Genomic DNA, 20,501 nt, shown 5'->3' with positions numbered 1-20,501 from the left:
ATGAAAGAACTTAGTTACCAAATCTTTATAATATGTAATTTATTTCCTTACACATATTATAGATTATAATCTTTGCATCAATAATAAAATACAAATGAACAGATTACAAAGGCTCAGAAGTATGTTGTTAAAACTAAACAGAAGGAAAACAATAGTGAAGTCTTAACACATGATTTTCTTGGCTTAATAATTTAATGCATAGCCCTTCGTGTGTACTGCTGCAGCAGGCCTGGATGATATAGAATCCCCGAGTTTGGCCAATGATGTCTGAGGAATGTTCTTACATTGCTTACACAATTATTTGTAGAAAGCCTCCTTGTTGGGGCAGTTTTTCAATCCAGCTCATGCCAAAGGTGTCCTATGGGACCTAAGTCTGTGGACTTTGGCTTTTCCATTCGAATATCTTTACTGTGCAGTGCCTCATAACCGTCTTAATGTCGTCAGAAGTGTGCTTTGAATCATTGCCATGCCAGAATTGCCAATTACAAGGCATATTTCATGTTCCGTGAAGTATAATATGATCTCTTAATATTTCACCATACTTCAGACTATCCATTACCGCATAAATTTCATAGAGAGGACCTCTACCACTTTGTAAGAAACAGCCCCACACCACATTACTTCGTCCTCCTTTCTTTGTGGTAGTGAAATTTCTGTCATTTCATATGTTTTACAGCTGTTGAACGTCCTGTACCCCATCTGAGGAAAATAGATTAAACTTGCTTTCATTACTCCACAACATTTTTGATCAGTGTTCGGTGGTCCATGGTGCATACTTGCAAGTAGACAGTAGTCTGGCCTCCCTAGTTTTCACAGTTATTGAGAAGGTCAGCTGGCATTCAGATCTATAACTGCTTAGTGATGTTTAACTCTTAGAACTTGGAACTTCACCTGTAGATCATGATGTATTGCCTGGGCTGGTTTTTTGGGATCAGCCTTTGATTGCCTCCAGTTGATCCTATCCTTTTATAGGGTAGTTCTTCAAGGCGGACCTCTTCCTGCATTTTTTTTCTGAAGCCTTGCCCAGACACTCACTAGCTGTTATAAGATGCTGAAACACCTTTACAATGAAGATTGAGTTTGCCTGTGACTCAGTACTCTTAAGGCAGCTTGTCTCAGATCTACTGAATATTCTTTACTTTTAGGTATTGCTATAAATAAATGCATATATTACAATTAGATTTGCTTTATGTAGTTAGGTGTGCAGCAGTGTTCCCATTCTACAAAAGACTTATGAACCTCTTGAAAACTCTGTTTGTAGCTAAAATCCATGCTCAGCTTCACACTCAACAATTAATATGTGTAACCGTGGTGAAGTCAAGCAGTTTTCTGTATGATCAACCCTTTTTTGTTTTTTAAATTCCGTGTGTCAGTAAACATGCCTACCAACCTACTAAGTCAACTAAAAATACTTCTGAGTGATTCTGTACTTTTTACAGTATTCTCACTGCTTGCTTCTACTGAGTTAACACTTCATTTATTTTGGTGCACTAACAAAGAAGATAATCTCATGAACAACAGGGAGTGAAAATATACAAAATAAGCCAACACTTTTGCCTTTAAGTGAGAGATGCTTCTGAAGGTATGAAGCACTGAACTGATCTATGTGTTTAGTTTGTGTTTTGAATTAATTTTAGCAGGTTATCCATCCGGACCCAAAGGAATGTTATAGTGTGTTTTATTTAGTGTATTACCATTAATAACTATATCTGCTGCTGTAGGTTTGTTCAGTTGTCATCTCAGATATGTCTGCAAAGGCTATGTTTGGACTCTTTGATTACACTTTCATCATCAACAAACATTACAGTTTATTGAACCACCATTTGTTTAGTTGAAGTACAAGAGTAAGTCCATTACCTGTTCTTATTATTGTGACGAAGTTCCCATTACCTCATACATGATATTGTGATGCTATTTGTTATCCAAAGTGGTTGCTTATTAGTACTGTTTTGCTGCTTACAATTTTTGACTGGAAAAGAGATATCAAAGACAGTGATGAAGGTTTGTAAAAATGTGTATTTCTTGTTATTTGGGTTGCCTTTGGTGTAAACACCTGCCGAGTGTACTCTTTGAGAATAGCTTTAAATGCTTGCATTGCAGGTGGACTCATTTCTTCATTAATTCATTTCAGTGTTTACATTTGTGCATCGTGATCTGACAGGCATTACCAGTTTTTCTCAGTGTTTCCCTCAACTAGGAAACAGTTCATCGAGATACTGATTATGGATGTGCTGTTGTTTGCCTTTGAGCTGGAAAGTAAACAGTCTGTATCATGTTATAGAACTTGAGTTGACCCACTAACACACTGTTTTACCTGAAGAAATAGTAACAAACTTGATATCAAAATGTGTGTACAAAATTAACTTGATATTTTTCCTCACTTAGCACCTTACCAATTCTGGAGAGTAGAGTACTTTAGTTCTCTGTAGAAGATTCAAAAAATGCAGCTTTAGAATTTAAACATACCTGCAAATTTGCACAAAAATTTTGATATGTCAATATTTTTCACTGAACGAATTTCTACCATTAAGGAAACCTCTGTTAACTGATTTCATCATGAAAGGTCTTGCTCTTATACGAGTTACTGTATGACTCAAGCCTTAAATGAGCCCAGATCCACCTACCATACTGTTACTTATTAGCTCAACTGACTAGCCCTGCCCAGTCTGGAACAATGGTACAAAGTGAACATCACATTGCAAATCTGACCAGCAGTCCTATCCAAGCCATTGCGTATATTGTGGGCTGGTCCCCATGTATTTTGTCATCTTACTGAACCTGGACTTGGTTTTAAAATCCTGGTGATGTAGATCTCTCTACTAAATGTCTGCTGTGACTCTGGATGTACATGTCATCCATGACTGCTGACTAGCAGAAGAATCGTCATTTATTTAACATATGCTTTTGAAGATCACCAGAAGTGTACTACATTGTTCTTACTTCTGCAACTACTGGAAGAAATGAAGATTAAGGTTTAAATGTTCTGTTAGTGTTCAGATAACTTGATTAGGGAAACCATGAAAAATGTAAATCTGTATGGCCAGAATGCACTTTGAACCACGGTCTTCCCAAAATGTTAGTCTAGTGTTCTATCACTGCTCAGACTTGCTCAGTACAACTGCTGGAGGCTATTTTGCACTGATCACTGACAGCTTGTTGTTAATATTAAAAAAAAAATGTATTGGATTCTCCTCCTAATTACCTTTCAAGCAGTTGCCACTGCCAGCTTCTCCACAAACATTTTTGTGAAAGACTTGTTTAAGCCTTACTTACTTACATGCATGGGAACACCAAATGAAATTGTCATTGTATTATTTGCAAGTATGTATCTTGTTCATGCTCTTCATGCTAGGAATAGCATTGTCAATATCATAAAAATACAGTTTAAAATCAGATTGTCCATGTGCATATCAAAATTTTGTACAAGTTTCTCTCTAGTTTTTCACAAATCAAGATTCATGAAAACAAATAACACTAAACTTACAGACCATTTGAATCCACTTTGTATGGTTTTCGCTTTCTTTGATTTGACAAAGCAAGGGTCTTTATTGTGTTTCAAACTCTGAACAAATATCCAACCTTAGTTAACTGCCAAGATTACATTTATCTGTTGTCTCATCAGTTGTTTTAACTGAGAGTATCAGTTTTACCAGAAACCCATCTGTTGTTCACACTTTTAGCAAAAATTATATATTTTCCATATGCTATTTATCTTTACCAAACAGTGTACTTACAGTGTGTGCCAGATCAAAATCTTTACTGTTTATCATAGAGCATTATTATTATTGTTTCTTTCCTTTCTCAGTTATGTCTGGTTAAAAATGGAAAGTGACGCAGACCTTGATCAAGCGTGACTTCCTTTTAACTGTACGGTATTTGTTACATTGCATTTAGGATCTTTCGGGTAATTGAACATGTATCAATAATTACAGATTTCTGTAGTTGTATATGTACGTTTGGATGTAGCTGTTATTGTTATTATTATTATTATTATTATTATTATTATTATTATTATTATTTGTGCTGTCCAAACAGAACAGTTGGGCCTGAACAGCTCTTCGGTGATATTGGCAAGCAAAAATGCATCTGACTGTTCCGAGGATGACCTAGATTGCCCTACATTTTCATGGCATTATGTGAAATGTCCTCCAGAGAATGAGTGTCTAAATAACCACCATACATGTGACAATAAGTCAGAGATATGTGTAGATGCTGTGGAAGGATTTACTTGTGTATGTGGACAGGGATATAAGGAAGAAAGGTATGTTCCATATGTGCTTTCAGAGTGTCTATCTTTATCTCAGCAGCTAATTCTTATACTTTGAATGGGCTTTTAAAAAAAGTAAATTATGGATAGAATATTTTTCATTCCAGTAACATTTAATTGATTTTTTTTATGGTTGTGGCATTGTGGGCTAATGATTCCTATTTTCATAAAACAAAAAAAGTTACAACATTCTAGTTAAAGTAGTGTGCTGCATTATGTTTCAAAGGATGTTTATTGTAGTAGTCGTGATACAAATAAGTACATGAATGAGTTGGAATTATAGAGGAATTTAGTAAGTATGAGAAAAAAGAAGTGAATGAGTGAAAGAGATTGAAGAAGGAAGGTGGACGAATGAGTAGTTGAAGAGGAAAGATGGACTTCGAGGTAGTAGGAGAGAAGAAACAAACAGAACCATTTATACATTTCAAAATGTTTGTGGGATTTGAAACCTGGCAGAGAGGAAAAGGACTGAAAGTGTGGATGAGGTGTCACAATTAATTTTGTTGCAGATCTACATGTGTACCAGTATGCTCTAAAGGCTGTGTTAGAGGTGTGTGTGTTGAACCCAATATCTGTCACTGTGACTTTGGGTATGTTGGATCAAACTGCAGCATTCAGTGTCAGTGCAATGGACATTCAAACTGTGCTGGACCAGACAGACTTGATGAATGTATTGAATGTCATAACAATACACAGGTGATGACTGTTCATAATTAGACTACATAATTGAATCACATTTGAATTTTTATTAATACTGTTATTTATTTACAGGGACGTCAATGTGAAAAGTGTAAGCCTCTTTATGTTGGTGATCCAACAAATAATGGCCAGTGTGTGCCTTGTTATGAATTCTGCAATGGACATGCCGATATATGCGTTGACGTTAATATGGCGACAAAGGTACGAGTATTTCTATTTTATAGTAGTTTAATTTGATCACCAATAGAATGATAATGGTTATTTGCACTTGTTTAAATGAAGGGTCAACTTAAGCACATATATTAATGGAATTGTGGGAGAGGACAACAGCTGAGAGAAATGGCTTAAAAAAGGTTCTGCTACCAGAATGAGTAACAACATATACTTTACAGCACATCATTGTTCATATGGAGAGTATATTTTCTCGAAGGATGTCTCTGTGTTTGAACAAGCAGACTGAGTGGAATGTATTTTTAATTATTATTATGTAGTATGGCTGTAACGACACAATGGAATGTAAACTCTGTAAAAATTACAGGAATTTTCAGTATTCAGGGGTATGACAAGAAATATCATTTCAAGCAAAAAAGCTAAGTCAAAATGGGCTGTAAAAATACCTTTAGAGCTATGAGCACTTGTTCAGTGCAAAAGATGTGTTTTAGAATAGTGAAGATGAGCAAGTAGTCATAGCTCTTAAGATATGCACTTTAGAATACTTTTTTACTGGACATTTTTTCTTGTTTTGGTCCATGCTATCACCTTCAAAATATGGAAAGCAAACAGCTTGCAGTAGAAGAGATTTGTTTCACTGTATAGAAGATAGCTCTTAAGGTACGCATTTTAGAGCCCATGTTTAGTAGACTTGTTTGCTTCAAATTATTGTTCCTGTCGTATCCCTGAATATTGACCATTCCTTTTGGGACATCCTATAGGTACACTTTAGAATAATTTATCTTTTATTTTTTACAATATCATGTAATTGGATAGATAGAAAAAAAACCTACTCACCAAGCAACAGCAGCAGGAGAATACATGCAAAAAGGAGGTTATATTTATGAAATCTTTTGGAACCAGTGGCTCCTTCTTCCAGCAGAAGGATTGAAGGTGATGGAAGAGGAATCAAGGAAAAGGGATAGATTTTGGAAAAAGCACCCAGAACAGTGGGTCAGGGGAGACTTACCATATGGGATGAGAAGGAAAGACAGACTGTAGGGGACAGCACCAGACTAGATTTGATAGTGTAAAGGTGAAGACCACTACAACATGTCCTTGGTTCTCACCAACCACCCAGCCTTAATTTACATTAATTTCTTCTGCCTCAGCATTTCTTCACAGTAGCTAATCCTTTTTTCATTCCATTTCAGTTTTCTACATCTTTCATTTTCTGGCCTGTCTATTTTTCACCATCCCCCTCCCACCTCTGATTGTACAATGCCTTTAGCTTTTCTCTCTTAACTTGTGCACAATGTTTTTACTATGTTGTTACATTATGATCTTTTGCTTTTAGTTATTTAGTGTTCCCATTGCAACTTATATTAAAAATATGTGTGTGATTTCATGTTAGTTTCCTTTGTTAGGTGCTAAATAATTTATCATGTTTACTAGAACTCTCAACTGGTGACCCTATCATGATTGTGAGCACACAAGAATCACTCCAATCATTATTCCAATTTTAATTGAGAATTTAAATTTGTTTTTGTTATGAGAAACACACCATTGAATGACACCAGTATGGAAATATTGCATGTGGCAGTGAAAATACCACCTTTCTGGCAAAAAAAAGTTCTTCTGCCAGAATGAATAGCAGTATGATATGGTTTTTACAAGTGGAGTCCAGATTTTTGCCTCAGGTATTAGCAATGAGATGCAAAGTATCATTACATTTTGGGATTGCTGATAGTAAAATGCAAAGCTAATTTCAGGTTTCATGTGCAATCCACTATCAGCTTCCCCATATGTAAACATGTCTTACCAAAGAACTTGTAGAATCAGAGTCGTGCAAAATTAAAAAATTACTTGCCGAAGTAGAACTCCAATTACTTTTCTTCAAGAGGTGCATGCTCTTATCGGAATGCAAGTAACCAATGATTTTTGTAAGAGCTATATTTCTTCAGTGATTACAACCAGTGTGCATTCTATTCTAGCAGCTAATCAAGATGTAAGTCTTGATGCAGTGGTTGCTACGACTGACAAACTTGTAGAGATTATGACACCCTGTCAGTTTGTATATGGCGTTGAAACTGTTTTGTCTCGATCTCAAGATGGCAGACTTTTCAATCTGGGAAGACAGCTTGTCGAGCTAGCAACCTAGATTCAGAAACTAAGAACTGAGACATGATAAAGAAGCAGATCGAAATCACTGTGACGTGCACTGAAACATCCCCTGTGCTGGTACAAGAGCGCCAATACCATAGTTTGTAGCAGAGGTGGGTGGGGGGTTATGGAGTATTTTTAATATTTTGGAAGACTTGTTAGTAGCCACAAAAAGTTCCATTTCCAACACTGTTAAAAACCTGCATAACTTTTAAATAATTTTTTTGAAAGAAAAGCACCTGGCTACACTATATTTTTTCCTTTCCTGAGAGCTAGAGAGTAATGGTGCACTTGTACTGTTATCATTATAAATTCATATAAATTCAAAGATTATGCAAAGCGAAGCATGCCACAACATTCATTTATTTCTCAACAGTCTGCTAACACTGAGACAGAAAATTAGTACACTACTCAGTTGGCGTGAGGAGGCTGAACCATTTCGCTGTCTGTTTGTAATGGATCGCAACACACAGGTTTGATCTTTTGTGGATTCCAAGGGAAGGTGTTTTTGTATTGCCAACAGCAGTATTAGAGCACAGAAATATCCAGAAACAGCAACTCTGTGCTGTAAACAGTTCTGTAATACAAACATATAGTAAACAACCACTAAACCTCGAAATAAATCTACAGAGATGATTTCCATGATCATTTCTTTTGGCAGATGTTCACCAGCTAATTATTTGTGTCAATTTCTTGAGGCATTTTGGTCTGTTTCTTGATGTTAAGTCAAAAAAGTTACTCGACCAAGAAACTTTAATCACAAGTACAGGCTTTGCAGACGCACCTGCTGAAAGTTTAGTGTTTTTGATTGATCCACAGCACAAAAATCAAGACTTGCTAAATATATATACTAACTTTCTTACAGGAAAACCCAATTACAACTATCCTGAAGTTAATGTACATTATAGAACCAGAACAGCATGATTTCCATGGCTTGCACAAGCCAGATGCATGTCGCCAAAAAAATTTAATGGAAGCAAAACTTTAATTTCAGGAAATGATCAACCTTGGCATATGTTGTACTCTTAGAAGCTCCTGGCCAAGTCCTCCTCTCCATGGAACTTGGCATGCCTGTGGTGATTATAGAGATTTAAATGCTGCCACAGTGCCAGGCTACTAACCACTATCCTCATTTACAAGATTTCAACTGCCATCTCTCCAATAGAAAGATATTCTTTAAAACTGACCTTATCCGAGCTTATCATCACATTCCTGTTGCAACAGAAGATTTCCATAAAATAGCTTTTATTGTACCATTTTGAATTTTCAAATTTTTGAAGATACCATTTGGCCATTCAATGTGGTACAGGCAAGCCAGAGTTGTATTTATAGCATTTTGAATGATTTGTATTTTGCATATTCCTATGGTATTTAGATGATTTTTTGTTGCTTCAGCATCAGATGAAGAACATGTAATTCATCTGCTACAACGTCTTGAACAGCTGGCGAGAAAGAGATATCATTCTAAGGTGATTACGTATCGTATCAAGGGATTCCGCCATTAGGTGAAAAAGTGAAAATAATCAAGGACTTCCCATGTTGTAAAACAGCAGCAGACCATATACTGCAGAAATCCAACAATCTTTGTTTCACTTTTGCAAGAACACCTATAGGAAGGATAATCACCCTGCTACATGGACTGATTAGATTAGATTAGATTAGTTTTTCATTCCATAGATCCGTGCTGAGGAGATCCTCGTGGATGTGGAACATGTCAATTTATTTATTTATTTATTAAGCTGAAATAACAATACTAATAGTATGAATATATACAATACATCATTTGTTTCTATTAAAAAATTCGTCAATGGAGTAGAAGGAGTTGGCCACTAGTAAGTCTTTCAGGCTTCTTTTAAACTGATCTTTATTTGTAACTAAATTTTTTTATGTTTACTGGCAAATTATTGAAGATGAGTGTTCCTGAGTAGTGGACCCTTTTTTGAACTAAAGTAAGTGCTTTTAAGTCCTTGTGCAGATCATTTTTGTTCCTGGTATTGTATGTATGAACTGAGCTGTTTGTTGGAAAAAGAGATATTTATTTAGGACAAATTTCATTAAAGAGTAAATATACTGAGAGGCAGTAGTTAGTATACCCAGTTCTTTGAAGAGGTTTCTACAGGACGTCCGTGAATTTACTCCACAAATAATATGTATTACACGCTTTTGGACTCTGAAAACTTATGTTTGACTTGAAGAGTTACCCCAAAATATTATACCATATGACATTATGGAATGAAAGTAGGCAAAGCATGCAAGCTTTTTCATTTTTATGTCGCCTATGTCTGCTAACACTCGAATTGCAAATACAGATTTGTTAAGGCGTTTCTGCAGTTCTGTGGTGTGCTCTTCCCAACTGAATTTATTATCAAGTTGTAATCCCAGGAATTTAAGACTGTCAACCTCTTCTATCTGCTCTTCTTTGTATTTTATGCATATGCTGGGTGGAAACCTCTTACAGGTTCTGAATTGCATATAGTGAGCCTTTTCGAAGTTTAATGTCAGTGAGTTGGCTTTAAACCATTTATTAATATCCATGAAAATATCATTAGCAGATCTTTCTAGAACTACACTTGACATACTATTTATTGCAATACTTGTGTCATCTGCAAACAAAACGAACTATGCTTCTGGCAGTGTAACTGATGAGAGATCATTAATGTACACAAGAAAGAGCAATGGCCCTAAGATGGATCCTTGTGGGACACCACATGTAATTTCTTCCCATTCTGATGATGACTGATGACTTAATTCACTAGTCCCTTGCACTGACACCCTTAGTTTCCTGTTAGTGAGGTATGACTTGAACCATTTTGCAGCACTGCCCGTGACACCATAGAATTCTAATTTACTTAAAAGGATGTTGTGGTTCACACAATCAAATTCCTTTGACAAATCACAGAACATACCTGCTGCTTGTAATTTGTTATTTAATGAATTAAGTACATTTTCACTGTAGGTGTAAATAGCCTTCTCGATATCAGAACCCTTCAGAAATCCAAACTGTGTTCTTGATAATATGTTATTTGTGGTCAGATGGTTGGGCAGCTGCCTGTACATTACTTTTTCTAAAATTTTTGAGAATGCTGGCAAAAGTGAAATCGGTCTGTAGTTTGATGGTATCTCTTTATCCCCTTTCATGAATAGAGGCTTAACATCTGCATATTTTAGCCAGTCAGGAAATGTCCCAGTTATAATTGACTGGTTACACAAGTAATTTAGAATTGTACTAAACTCACAAGAACATGCCTTAATTAACTTTGTTGATATTTCATTGTACCCACTAGAATGCTTTGTTTTTAAAGATTTTATTATGGAAGTCAAATGGCTGAACAGCAGGTTTGCACATTGGCCAGAGGCAGCTCCACTGAAGGGCATCTCTGCGGGAAGTATTGCCAACACACTCTTATTATCAAGGATCGCACATTTTGGATTTCCAAAAATCATCACCAGTGACAGAGGGTGGCAGTTTGAGTGCCACTTGTTCACTCATCTCACAAATACCCTAGGTATTCATCACATCAAAACCACTGCTTAACATCCAAAGTCAAATGGCAAAGTTGAACTGTGACAGTGCAGCATCAAAACAGCATTAAGAGCCTGACATTCAGATGACTTTTTGGCAACTGGCCTACAATGTAATGGGTCTCTGCACTTATGTGAGTCCAGAATACAGGGCTACTATAAATGATTCATTCATTTTCAGAGTTATATATTTTCCAAAGTATTACATGTAAATATATACTACCAATGCAGAAATGACCTATGGCATGACAACTAGACTTCCAGGTGATTTCTTTTCACCCTACATCATTGGAGTGTAACATTCCAACTTTCATTTTCAACTTGAAACAGCACTTGCCATCACTTAAATCAGTAAATGCTCTATATAATGCTACAGCTCTTATCTTCGTCAACCCTGAACTTGTGACCTATTCACAAGTGTTCATAAGACATGATGTACAGAGAGAACCTCAGTCAGAACTGATGAAGTAGACAAGTCGTTCAAGAAGTTAATGTCACTCATCTTGCCCATCCTTCAACATATCTTCCCTTCATTTTGATAGCTGATGCCTTGGACTATGTTGTGGGTACTTCTTTACATCAGTTGTGAGAAGGAACACTTGAATCACTTGTGTTTTTCTCCAGGTCTCTCTCCAGCACACAAGGTAATTATAGTACCTATGATCACGAGTTGTATCAGCATATTTGGCAATCAAACATTTTCATTATTTTCCAGAAGGCAGAGAAGTCATGATATTCACATACCACAAGCCATTGTCATTTACCTTTAAATGGCACCCAGAAATAGCTACACACAGGCAACTGCGCCATCTGGAGTTTCTCAGTCACCACAAACATTCACTACCATTGCAGACATCATGTTGCCAGCCAAAATTTCATATGGAAGTTTTGCAAAGGCACAATGCAGAGATCCAGAACTAGTCCTACTGAAGAATTCAGATTCCTGTACCTTAATGTTTGTAACAATATTGTTACCTGATAGATCACAGCTGCTGTGTAATGTGAGGGTGGTTTGAAAAGATCTCGGAATCACCACGAGAGGTCAGCACTAGCGCGAGTTGTTCACCTGATAATCGTTGAACTGTTGCCTATAAACACGTGCCACATCAGTGCTCTTGGAAGGGAGACGTGGTGGTGACATGGCTCTGTTGTTGTTCCCGCGTACTGATTTGCGAAGGGGGAAAAAATCGAGATTCGAGCGTGGTTAAGTACTTCGTAAAGAAAGGTATGAAAGCAAAGGAAATTCATGCCGATTTCCAGAACACACTCAGGGACTCTCCTCCTCCATATTCAACTGTTGCCAAGTGGACAAATGAATTTAAATTTGGGTGGGAGAACTTAAGACGATGATCCGTGCAGTTGTCATAGCAAAAGTGCACAAAATGGTCATGGAGGATCACCAATTGAAAGTGCATGAAATTGCTCACAGGTGCCAGATGTCATCTGAAAGGATATATGACACTTTAACTGAAGAATTAAAAATCAAAGAATTATCTGCAAGATGGGTGCTGTGAATCTTGTTGCGTGCCCACACACGTGCCATCGCCATGGCAAAATTACACGAACTAAGGTATGAATTGTTGCCACAACCAGTTTATTCATCTGATATGGCTCCGTCAGACTTCCATCTCTTCCCAAAACTGAAAATTTTTCTTAGTGGATGAAGATTCACTTCAAATGAAGAATTGATAGCTGGACTTGACAACTAATTTGCAGGCCTGGAGGAAACTCATTTTCTAGATGGGATCAAGGCACTGAAATATTAAGTGCATTAATCTACAAGAAGACTACATTGAAAAATAAAAAATTTTCTCTGATGTAAGTACTTTTTTTTTCTATTCCATTCTGATAAACTTTCAAACCACCCTCGTAATACACTCAAGCCATGTGTTCCTCCATCCTACTGCCAACAAGTCTTCCAAACACTACATGACTTGGCTTGCTCTGGATGCGAGGGTACCTGACTCGATTCGACAACACTTCATTTGACCTTTATTAAAACAAGATGTAAACCGGTAGGCAGAAGCATGTATTCAATGTCAGTGAACAATAATTTTGAAACATACAGCCAGTGCGTGTGTAAGTGAAGTTGACAATTGTTTCTCACATATCAATGTTGATCTAATGGGACCATTGATTACCTTGACCTCAAGGCTTCACCTATCTCTAAACACTGAACAGCAGGTTTGCACATTGGCCAGAGGCAGCTCCACTGAAGGGCATCTCTGCGGGAAGTGTTGCCAACACACTCTTATTATCGAGGATCACACATTTTGGATTTCCACAAATCATCACCAGTGACAGAGGGTGGCAGTTTGAGTGCCACTTGTTTACTCATCTCACAAATACCCTAGGTATTCATCACATCAACAGCATTAAGAGCCTGACATTCAGATGACTTTTTGACAACTGGCCTACACTGTAATGGGTCTCTGCGCTTATGTGAGTCCAGAATACAGGGCTACTATAAATGATTCATTCATTTTCAGAGTTATATATTTTCCAAAGTATTACATGTAAATATATACTACCAATGCAGAAATGACCTATGGCATGACAACTAGACTTCCAGGTGATTTCTTTTAACCCTACATCATTGGAGTGTAACATTCCAACTTTCATTTTCAACTTGAAACCGCACTTGCCATCACTTAAATCAGTAAATGCTCTATATAATGCTACAGTTCTTACCTTCGTCAACCCTGAACTCGTGACCTATTCACAAGTGTTCATAAGACATGATGTACAGAGAAAACCTCTGCAACCTACCTATTATTGACCATATCTGGTACATTCAAGCTCTAAAAAACACTTTCTTAGAGAAACAAATTATTGTCAGAAGATCACCTGCATCAACATACTCAAGCCAGCCTTCTTGCTGAAAAATATGGACCCTGGATCACCCATGTCATCTTTATGTAAAACTTCCAGTCATGAAAACTCGAGGGTGTCATAAGCCAATCCAGTGAGGTACACACTGCAGATGTACAGTGCGCTTCCTTAAAAAATACCTCATGGTTATTGCTGCAGTTGTAATGCACACAAAATGTAAACTGTGTAAAAATATTGATACACATTGAAATAATTGATCTTTTGTTTTTTGGCGTTTCCATTGTTACTAATATCAAAAATATATGTAGACTTCCCCTTCAGGAGGCAAAATTCCAAGTACCGCCTTTAGACACATTTAGGAGCAAAAGGAAGAAGCCTGTCCCTAGCTTTCAAAATTGTTAGTTCCTTTCCAATCGTCCCCAACATATCCCTTTTCTTTCCTGAAGAAACATAGGTATAATTTCTCCCTCTAATTTTAATTGTTTCTTTTGGCAGTACTTGCAATTTCGCCTCCTGAAGTTAAGTCCTAGCAAATCATTCAGTCTTCCTGTAATTTTATAATCGAGTATTTTGCCAGTTTCAGATTTTATGAATCTTAAAATGCAATTAAAAGTTAATATTTATAAGTTACATCCCTTTTAAAGAAAGGAGCATTTAGAAATTCCATAAAATACCTTCATTTCCCATGGTGAACATGATAATGGAATGTTACTCTTAAGTAATTCATCTGAGCAGAGTAAATGACACTAAACATTCCCACAGTATTTCACCCTTGCTGATGAATCGTACTACAGATTTTTGTCTAACGTCTGCATATAAAACTAAGACTCAGTATGTAGTTTGTAAATGCATTTGATCCTACTTTCCGAAGTTCTACCTGTTCAAAGAAAAGCATTGATGAATTTCATAGATATTTCAAGTGGATATTTGGTTGATCAGATTATCAGAACATGGTTAAATGCCTTCCCAAGACTTACCAGAAGATGAAATGCACAATATCACACACTCTGCATATTCTTCACTAGCACCTACATGTGTTCATGTTGAATATTGGTAGGAATACAGCAGATGCTTCCACCAAGATGTTGGTGAACTTTAAAAGTGGTGCCAAGGGAAATACAGTGGAAATTGACAAGGGAATGTGACCTAACACAACATGCTAAAGGGAGCATGGAAGAAAATCACGCATTTTCACCAAAAGTTTAGTTTTCATTTAATTCAAAGTAGTCACCTTATTTAATTCATTACTTGGCTTAAAGCCACCTCCAGTCCCTCTGAGTCACTTTTTTTGTGGTTTTACTAATATCACTTGAGTGAAATGCTAGTAAGGCACCTAAAAAAAGACCATGTCCCATTTTCTTCCAGACATTTCCTCTTTACTTGTTGGTAAAATTTATCAGCAGTCGTATAGAGAAAAAAAAATGTGATTCATATCAGTCAGAAGAACAAGCTGGCTGTAGAAGTAGGTATTAAACATTGCACCATTTCCAAAAGAAACAAAATTAGAGCAGAGCAATGAGTATGAAGTTTCACTTTGTCAGGGGAACATGGATTTTGAGAACTTCTGGCTTAATACTGACAGTCTAGAGAAACTAGGCACTGGTCTGACCTGTATGAATATTTTTGTAGAATACACATGTTAATACTATATTTACCATTAGACATTTCAGGATGGAGAAAAATTTAGAATTGTAAGTGGGGTAGGCAAAGTGAGTGCTTATCACTTAAGAGGGTTGGATTGATTTGGGGAGGACACCAAACTGCAAGGTCATCAGTCTCATCGGATAGGGAAGGATAGGGCAGCAAGTCGGCCATGCCCTTTCAAAGGAACCATCCTGGCATTTGCCTGAAGTGATTTTGGAAAATCATGGAAAACCTAAATCAGGATGGCTGGACACAGGATTGAACTGTTGTCCTCCTGAATGGGAGTCCAGTTTGCTAACCACTGCGCCACCTCGCTCGGTATCACTTAGGACTATCCTCAGCACTCTTAGAGGAGATTTTGAGATGTTAGAACTGGGAAAACAAAGAATGTGTTCATGCTATTAGAACATACAAGAAGCACCTTTGTTTTGTTTTTAATTGCAGTAACTGTACTCCTTGCCTCTAGTGCTGATAAAATTGAACAATGTGTGACAGAACTTAACAGAGAAAGTGTGGGACTGAAGTATAGGTGGATGGAATATACAGGGTTATTACAAATGATTGAAGCAATTTCACAGCTCTACAATAACTTTATTATTTGAGATATTTTCACAATGCTTTGCACACACATACAAAAACTCAAAAAGTTTTTTTAGGCATTCACAAATGTTCGATATGTGCCCCTTTAGTGATTCAGCAGACATCAAGCCGATAATCAATTTCCTCCCACACTCGGCGCAGCATGTCCCCATCAGTGAGTACGAAAGCATCGTTGATGGGAGCTCACAGTTCTGGCACGTTTCTTGGTAGAGGAGGTTTAAACACTGAATCTTTCACATAACCCCACAGAAAGAAATCGCATGGGGTTAAGTAGGGAGAGCGTGGAGGCCATGACATGAATTGCTGATCATGATCTCCACCACGACCGATCCATTGGTTTTCCAATCTCCTGTTTAAGAAATGCCGAACATCATGATGGAAGTGCGGTGGAGCACCATCCTGTTGAAAGATGAAGTCGGCGCTGTCGGTCTCTAGTTGTGGCATGAGCCATTTTTCCAGCATGTCCAGATACACGTGTCCTGTAATGTTTTTTTCACAGAAGAAAAGGGGGCCGTAAACTTTAAACCGTGAGATTGCACAAAACACGTTAACTTTTGGTGAATTGCGAATTTGCTGCACGAATGTGTGAGGATTCTCTACCGCCCAGATTCGCACATTGTGTCTGTTCACTTCACCATTAAGAAAAAATGTTGCTTCATCACTGAAAACAAGTTTTGCGCTGAACGCATCCTCTTCCATGAGCTGTTGCAACCGCGCCGAAAATTCAAAGCGTTTGACTTTGTCATCGGGTGTCAGGGCTTGTAGCAATTGTAAACGGTAAGGCTTCTGCTTTAGCCTTTTCCGTACGATTTTCCAAACCGTCGGCTGTGGTACGTTTAGCTCCCTGCTTGCTTTATTTGTCGACTTCCGCGGGCTACGCGTGAAACTTGCCCGTACGCGTTCAACCGTTTCTTCGCACACTGCAGGCCGACCCGTTGATTTCCCCTTACAGAGGCATCCAGAAGCTTTAAACTGCGCATACCATCGCCGAATGGAGTTAGCAGTTGGTGGATCTTTGTTGAACTTCGTCCTGAAGTGTCATTGCACTGTTATGACTGACTGATGTGAGTGCATTTCAAGCATGACATACACTTTCTCGGCTCCTGTCGCCATTTTGTTTCACTGCGCTCTTGAGCGCTCTGGCGGCAGAAACCTGAAGTGCGGCTTCAGCCGAACAAAACTTTATGAGTTTTTCTACATATCTGTAGTGTGTCGTGACCATATGTCAATGAATGGAGCTACAGTGAATTTATGAAATCGCTTCAATCATTTGTAATAGCCCTGTACAGGAGGTGAATATAGGGTAAATGTACTGCGGGAGATCTTTTCCTAATTCCAAGAGAGGGACAAGAAACATGACAACTTAACAGAGGGTAGGTAGATGACATAAGGAAACATATAGGAGCAATGTAATAGCATATAGCTGAATACTGCAATGCATGTAAAGGTCCAGAGGGCACCCGGGTCAAGCAACAGATGTCAGATGGATGATGATGATACATTGATGAAGTTTACCTGTTGGGTTAGGTACACACTTCTTTTGGAATTCATAATTTGGTTCTGTTCACTAGAGAAGTTCATAATAATAAATAGTGACTTTTTATGCACTAACTGAACAGTAATTTTTTTATTTGTCCTTTTAATAATTTTACATGCAACATTGATTAACATTTTGTACAATGAATAATGTGATATACCAAAAGACATTTGATCATATAGAAGACACTAGATAACATTACAAGCTGATATAATAATTGCTTCATACATATGACAAGATAGTTTATATTATATGGAAACAGTAAGTTGGTGTACTGTGTGTTTATTCGTACTATCTGTTGTACTTGATTGTTGGCAGTTTCTTAATATGTCTCTCATTCTACTTTTTTAACAGAATTTTGTGACAGGTTGTGTACGAAATTAGTAACTCAGGCAGGTTTTACAGTCTTATTTCAATGCTGACTGTGCCTTACAGTAAAGGGCCATTGCAATTGTTTCCAGGGCCATTGCAGTTGTTTCCAGTGACATTACAGTTCTGTCAGAGATGGTAACTGGCTTGGAAGACTAGCTGAACTGTTTTGGTAGTATCTTGAAAAGATGAACATCCACAAAAGTAAAAGTGTGGTAATGAAATGTAACCTAATGAAATCAGGTGATGCTAAGGGTGTTTGATTAGGAAATGAGACACTAAAAGTAGTATACAATTTTTTTTTATTTGTGTACCAAAATAATTGATGATGGCCAAAATAGAGTGGACGTAAAATGCAGAGTGTCAATAGCAAGAAAAAAGTTTGTGAAAAAGAGAAATTTGTTTACATTGAATATAAATTTTAAATGTTAGGATGTCTTTCTGGAAGATATTTATCTGGAATGTAGCCTTGTATTGAAGTCAAATGTGGATGCTGAATAGTTCAAACAAGACGAGAATAGAAGCCTTTAGTATGTGGTGTTAAAGAAGAAAATTCGCAGACCAGATAATGAATGTGGAGTTGCAGAATCAAATTACAGAGAAAAGAAATTTATGGCTCAACTCTGCTAAAGGAAGGGACCAGTTGGTAGGACACATTCTGGGGAATCAAGAAGTAGTCAGTTTGGAGACCAGGTATTGATAACAGTAAGCAGATTTTAGTGGATGTATGTTATAGTAGTCGTGTAGAACAAGATAGACTAACATGGAGGTCTGCAGCAAACAAATCTTCACACTGAATACCACAACAAATGATTGCATACTCTTACATGGACCTTGTGTCTTGAAATTTTTAAATTATGCAACTAGTTTTATAGTGATTGAAAATAGTAATTCACTGTATTCTCAGTAATATGAAAGAAAAAAAATGCATCCATAAGTGAAGATTTAAAGCACTCTTTACAAATATGGTACTAGTTAAGTATAAAAATAGCAGAATTGTGCAAGTACAACAATATGGAAAGGACAGTTTGCTACTCACAAAATTAGTTAAACTTTTGAACAAAGTTCTTGTTTCCAATTGGAGAAAACACACACACACGGTCACTGTCTGTGGGTGCTAAGACCGGACTGTGACCGCTTCTGATTTTAGCAACAACCTACCTGGGTTGGCTAATAGGGGTAAGGAGGAGGCATGGGGTGGGGACAGAGAGAGATAGCAGGGTAGGGGTGGGGGAAGGTGTTAGTGCTGTCTGTGAGAATGTGGAGAGATGTGATTGGGACAGGAGAGGATTGCTAGGTGCAGCTGTGGGAGGCTTTGCTAGACAGAGGAGGGGGTAAGGAGGAAAGAGGAAAGGAAAAAGGGAGAGGGGAGAAGTTGAAAAGGGGAAAGGACTATGTAGGTGCATTGGCAGGATAGAAGTGAGATGTAGTCATGGAGTGGCATCAGTGAAAGGGATAGGTAGATGGAGGAAGGTACTAGCGAAGATTGAGGCCAGGGAGGTTACAAGAATGAGGTATTGTTGTAGGAAGAGTTCCCACCTGCACAATTCAGAAAGCTGGTTGTGGTGGCAAGAGTCTAGGTGGTACAGACTGTGAAGCAGTCATTAAAATGAGGTACAACTTGTTGGGTGGCATGTTTAGCAGCTTAACATGCTGCCAAACAGCTTGTTGGTTGTCATGCATGTTGGTTGTCATGTAGAATGCGGCACATTGGTTGCAGGACAGTTGGTAAGTATATGAACATTGTTGTGCAATGTGCTTGTCTGTGACTCAGTGCCTCCTCTATGTGGTGATTGGCAATCTGTCCTTTCAATGTTGTTACGTCATCATTCATTGTTTGAGAATTGTAAAATTGTTACACATTACAACAATTGCCTTGAATGTATTTAATTTGTTTGATTGGGGTTTATGCCATTCAAAGACATACAGAAAATTGTAAATGAGAGTTATCACCAACAGCTATTATTCTGTTACGAGCCCCATCTATGCAGCTTCACTTGCTTACACTTTGACACATATAATACATACGTCTCCTCTTCCCTCCCTCTCTGTGCCCACCTCTTCCTCCCTCCTCTCTCATTATCCATCTCCTCCCCCCCCCCCTTTCTCAAATGTACCCATCTGCACATATAGCTCCTTCAAGGCATGCCAATACTACCCACATGATATGCCACCTCCCCTCTGTCCATCCCCTCCTTCCTGCTGTCTCTGCCATCTCATCTTCCTCCCTCTCCCTATCAATCCCTCCTGCCCCCTCTCTTTCCCTCCCCCCCTCTCACTATCCATGTCCTCCTGCCTCCCTTTCTGTGTCCACCCCTCATGGCCCCTCTCTCTGTCCTTATATTCTTTTATCCATCTCATATTTCCTCCAGCTGTGCCCATCTGCACATCTGTTGCCCTTGAAAAACAATTCAGTGAAGCAGGCCAATACTGGTCCCACAACATGCCTATCCTGCATGGAGCCCCTACAAGTCTGGGGCTAGAAAACTGTGGTGTGTCCCCCCCCTCCCCCCCAACATATAAAAGTGCTATGCAAAGCAGGTTGATATGGCAGACCAATACTATTCTCACGCAACACACTTGCCACGCAGGGCACCCTACTGCAAGGACTAAAAAAACACTTTTTTGCTTTTATGTTCACTCCTATTGGAGCTAGGAGGTGTAAACACCGCAGTGCTGATACTTGTGAATGTTTTCTGTTTGTGTGACAGATTTGGT

General features: G+C 38.0%; 1 protein-coding gene across 1 annotated transcript in view; it reads left to right on the top strand.

Moving 5' to 3' along the window:
- Positions 1-20,501, top strand: part of LOC126262233 (multiple epidermal growth factor-like domains protein 8) — a 338,254-nt gene that overhangs the window by 279,316 nt on the left and 38,437 nt on the right. Inside the window, exons 34-36 of the mRNA XM_049958701.1 lie at positions 4,036-4,261; positions 4,777-4,963; positions 5,039-5,167. Of these exons, the coding sequence (XP_049814658.1) occupies positions 4,036-4,261; positions 4,777-4,963; positions 5,039-5,167 (542 nt within the window). The remainder of the gene's footprint in view (positions 1-4,035; positions 4,262-4,776; positions 4,964-5,038; positions 5,168-20,501) is intronic.

The sequence above is a fragment of the Schistocerca nitens genome, chromosome 6, assembly GCF_023898315.1.
Source record: "Schistocerca nitens isolate TAMUIC-IGC-003100 chromosome 6, iqSchNite1.1, whole genome shotgun sequence".
NCBI classification, from domain to species: Eukaryota; Metazoa; Arthropoda; class Insecta; order Orthoptera; family Acrididae; genus Schistocerca; species Schistocerca nitens.
The sequence above is the reverse complement of the archived record's forward strand: the minus strand, read 5'-3'. Positions and strand labels throughout refer to the sequence as shown.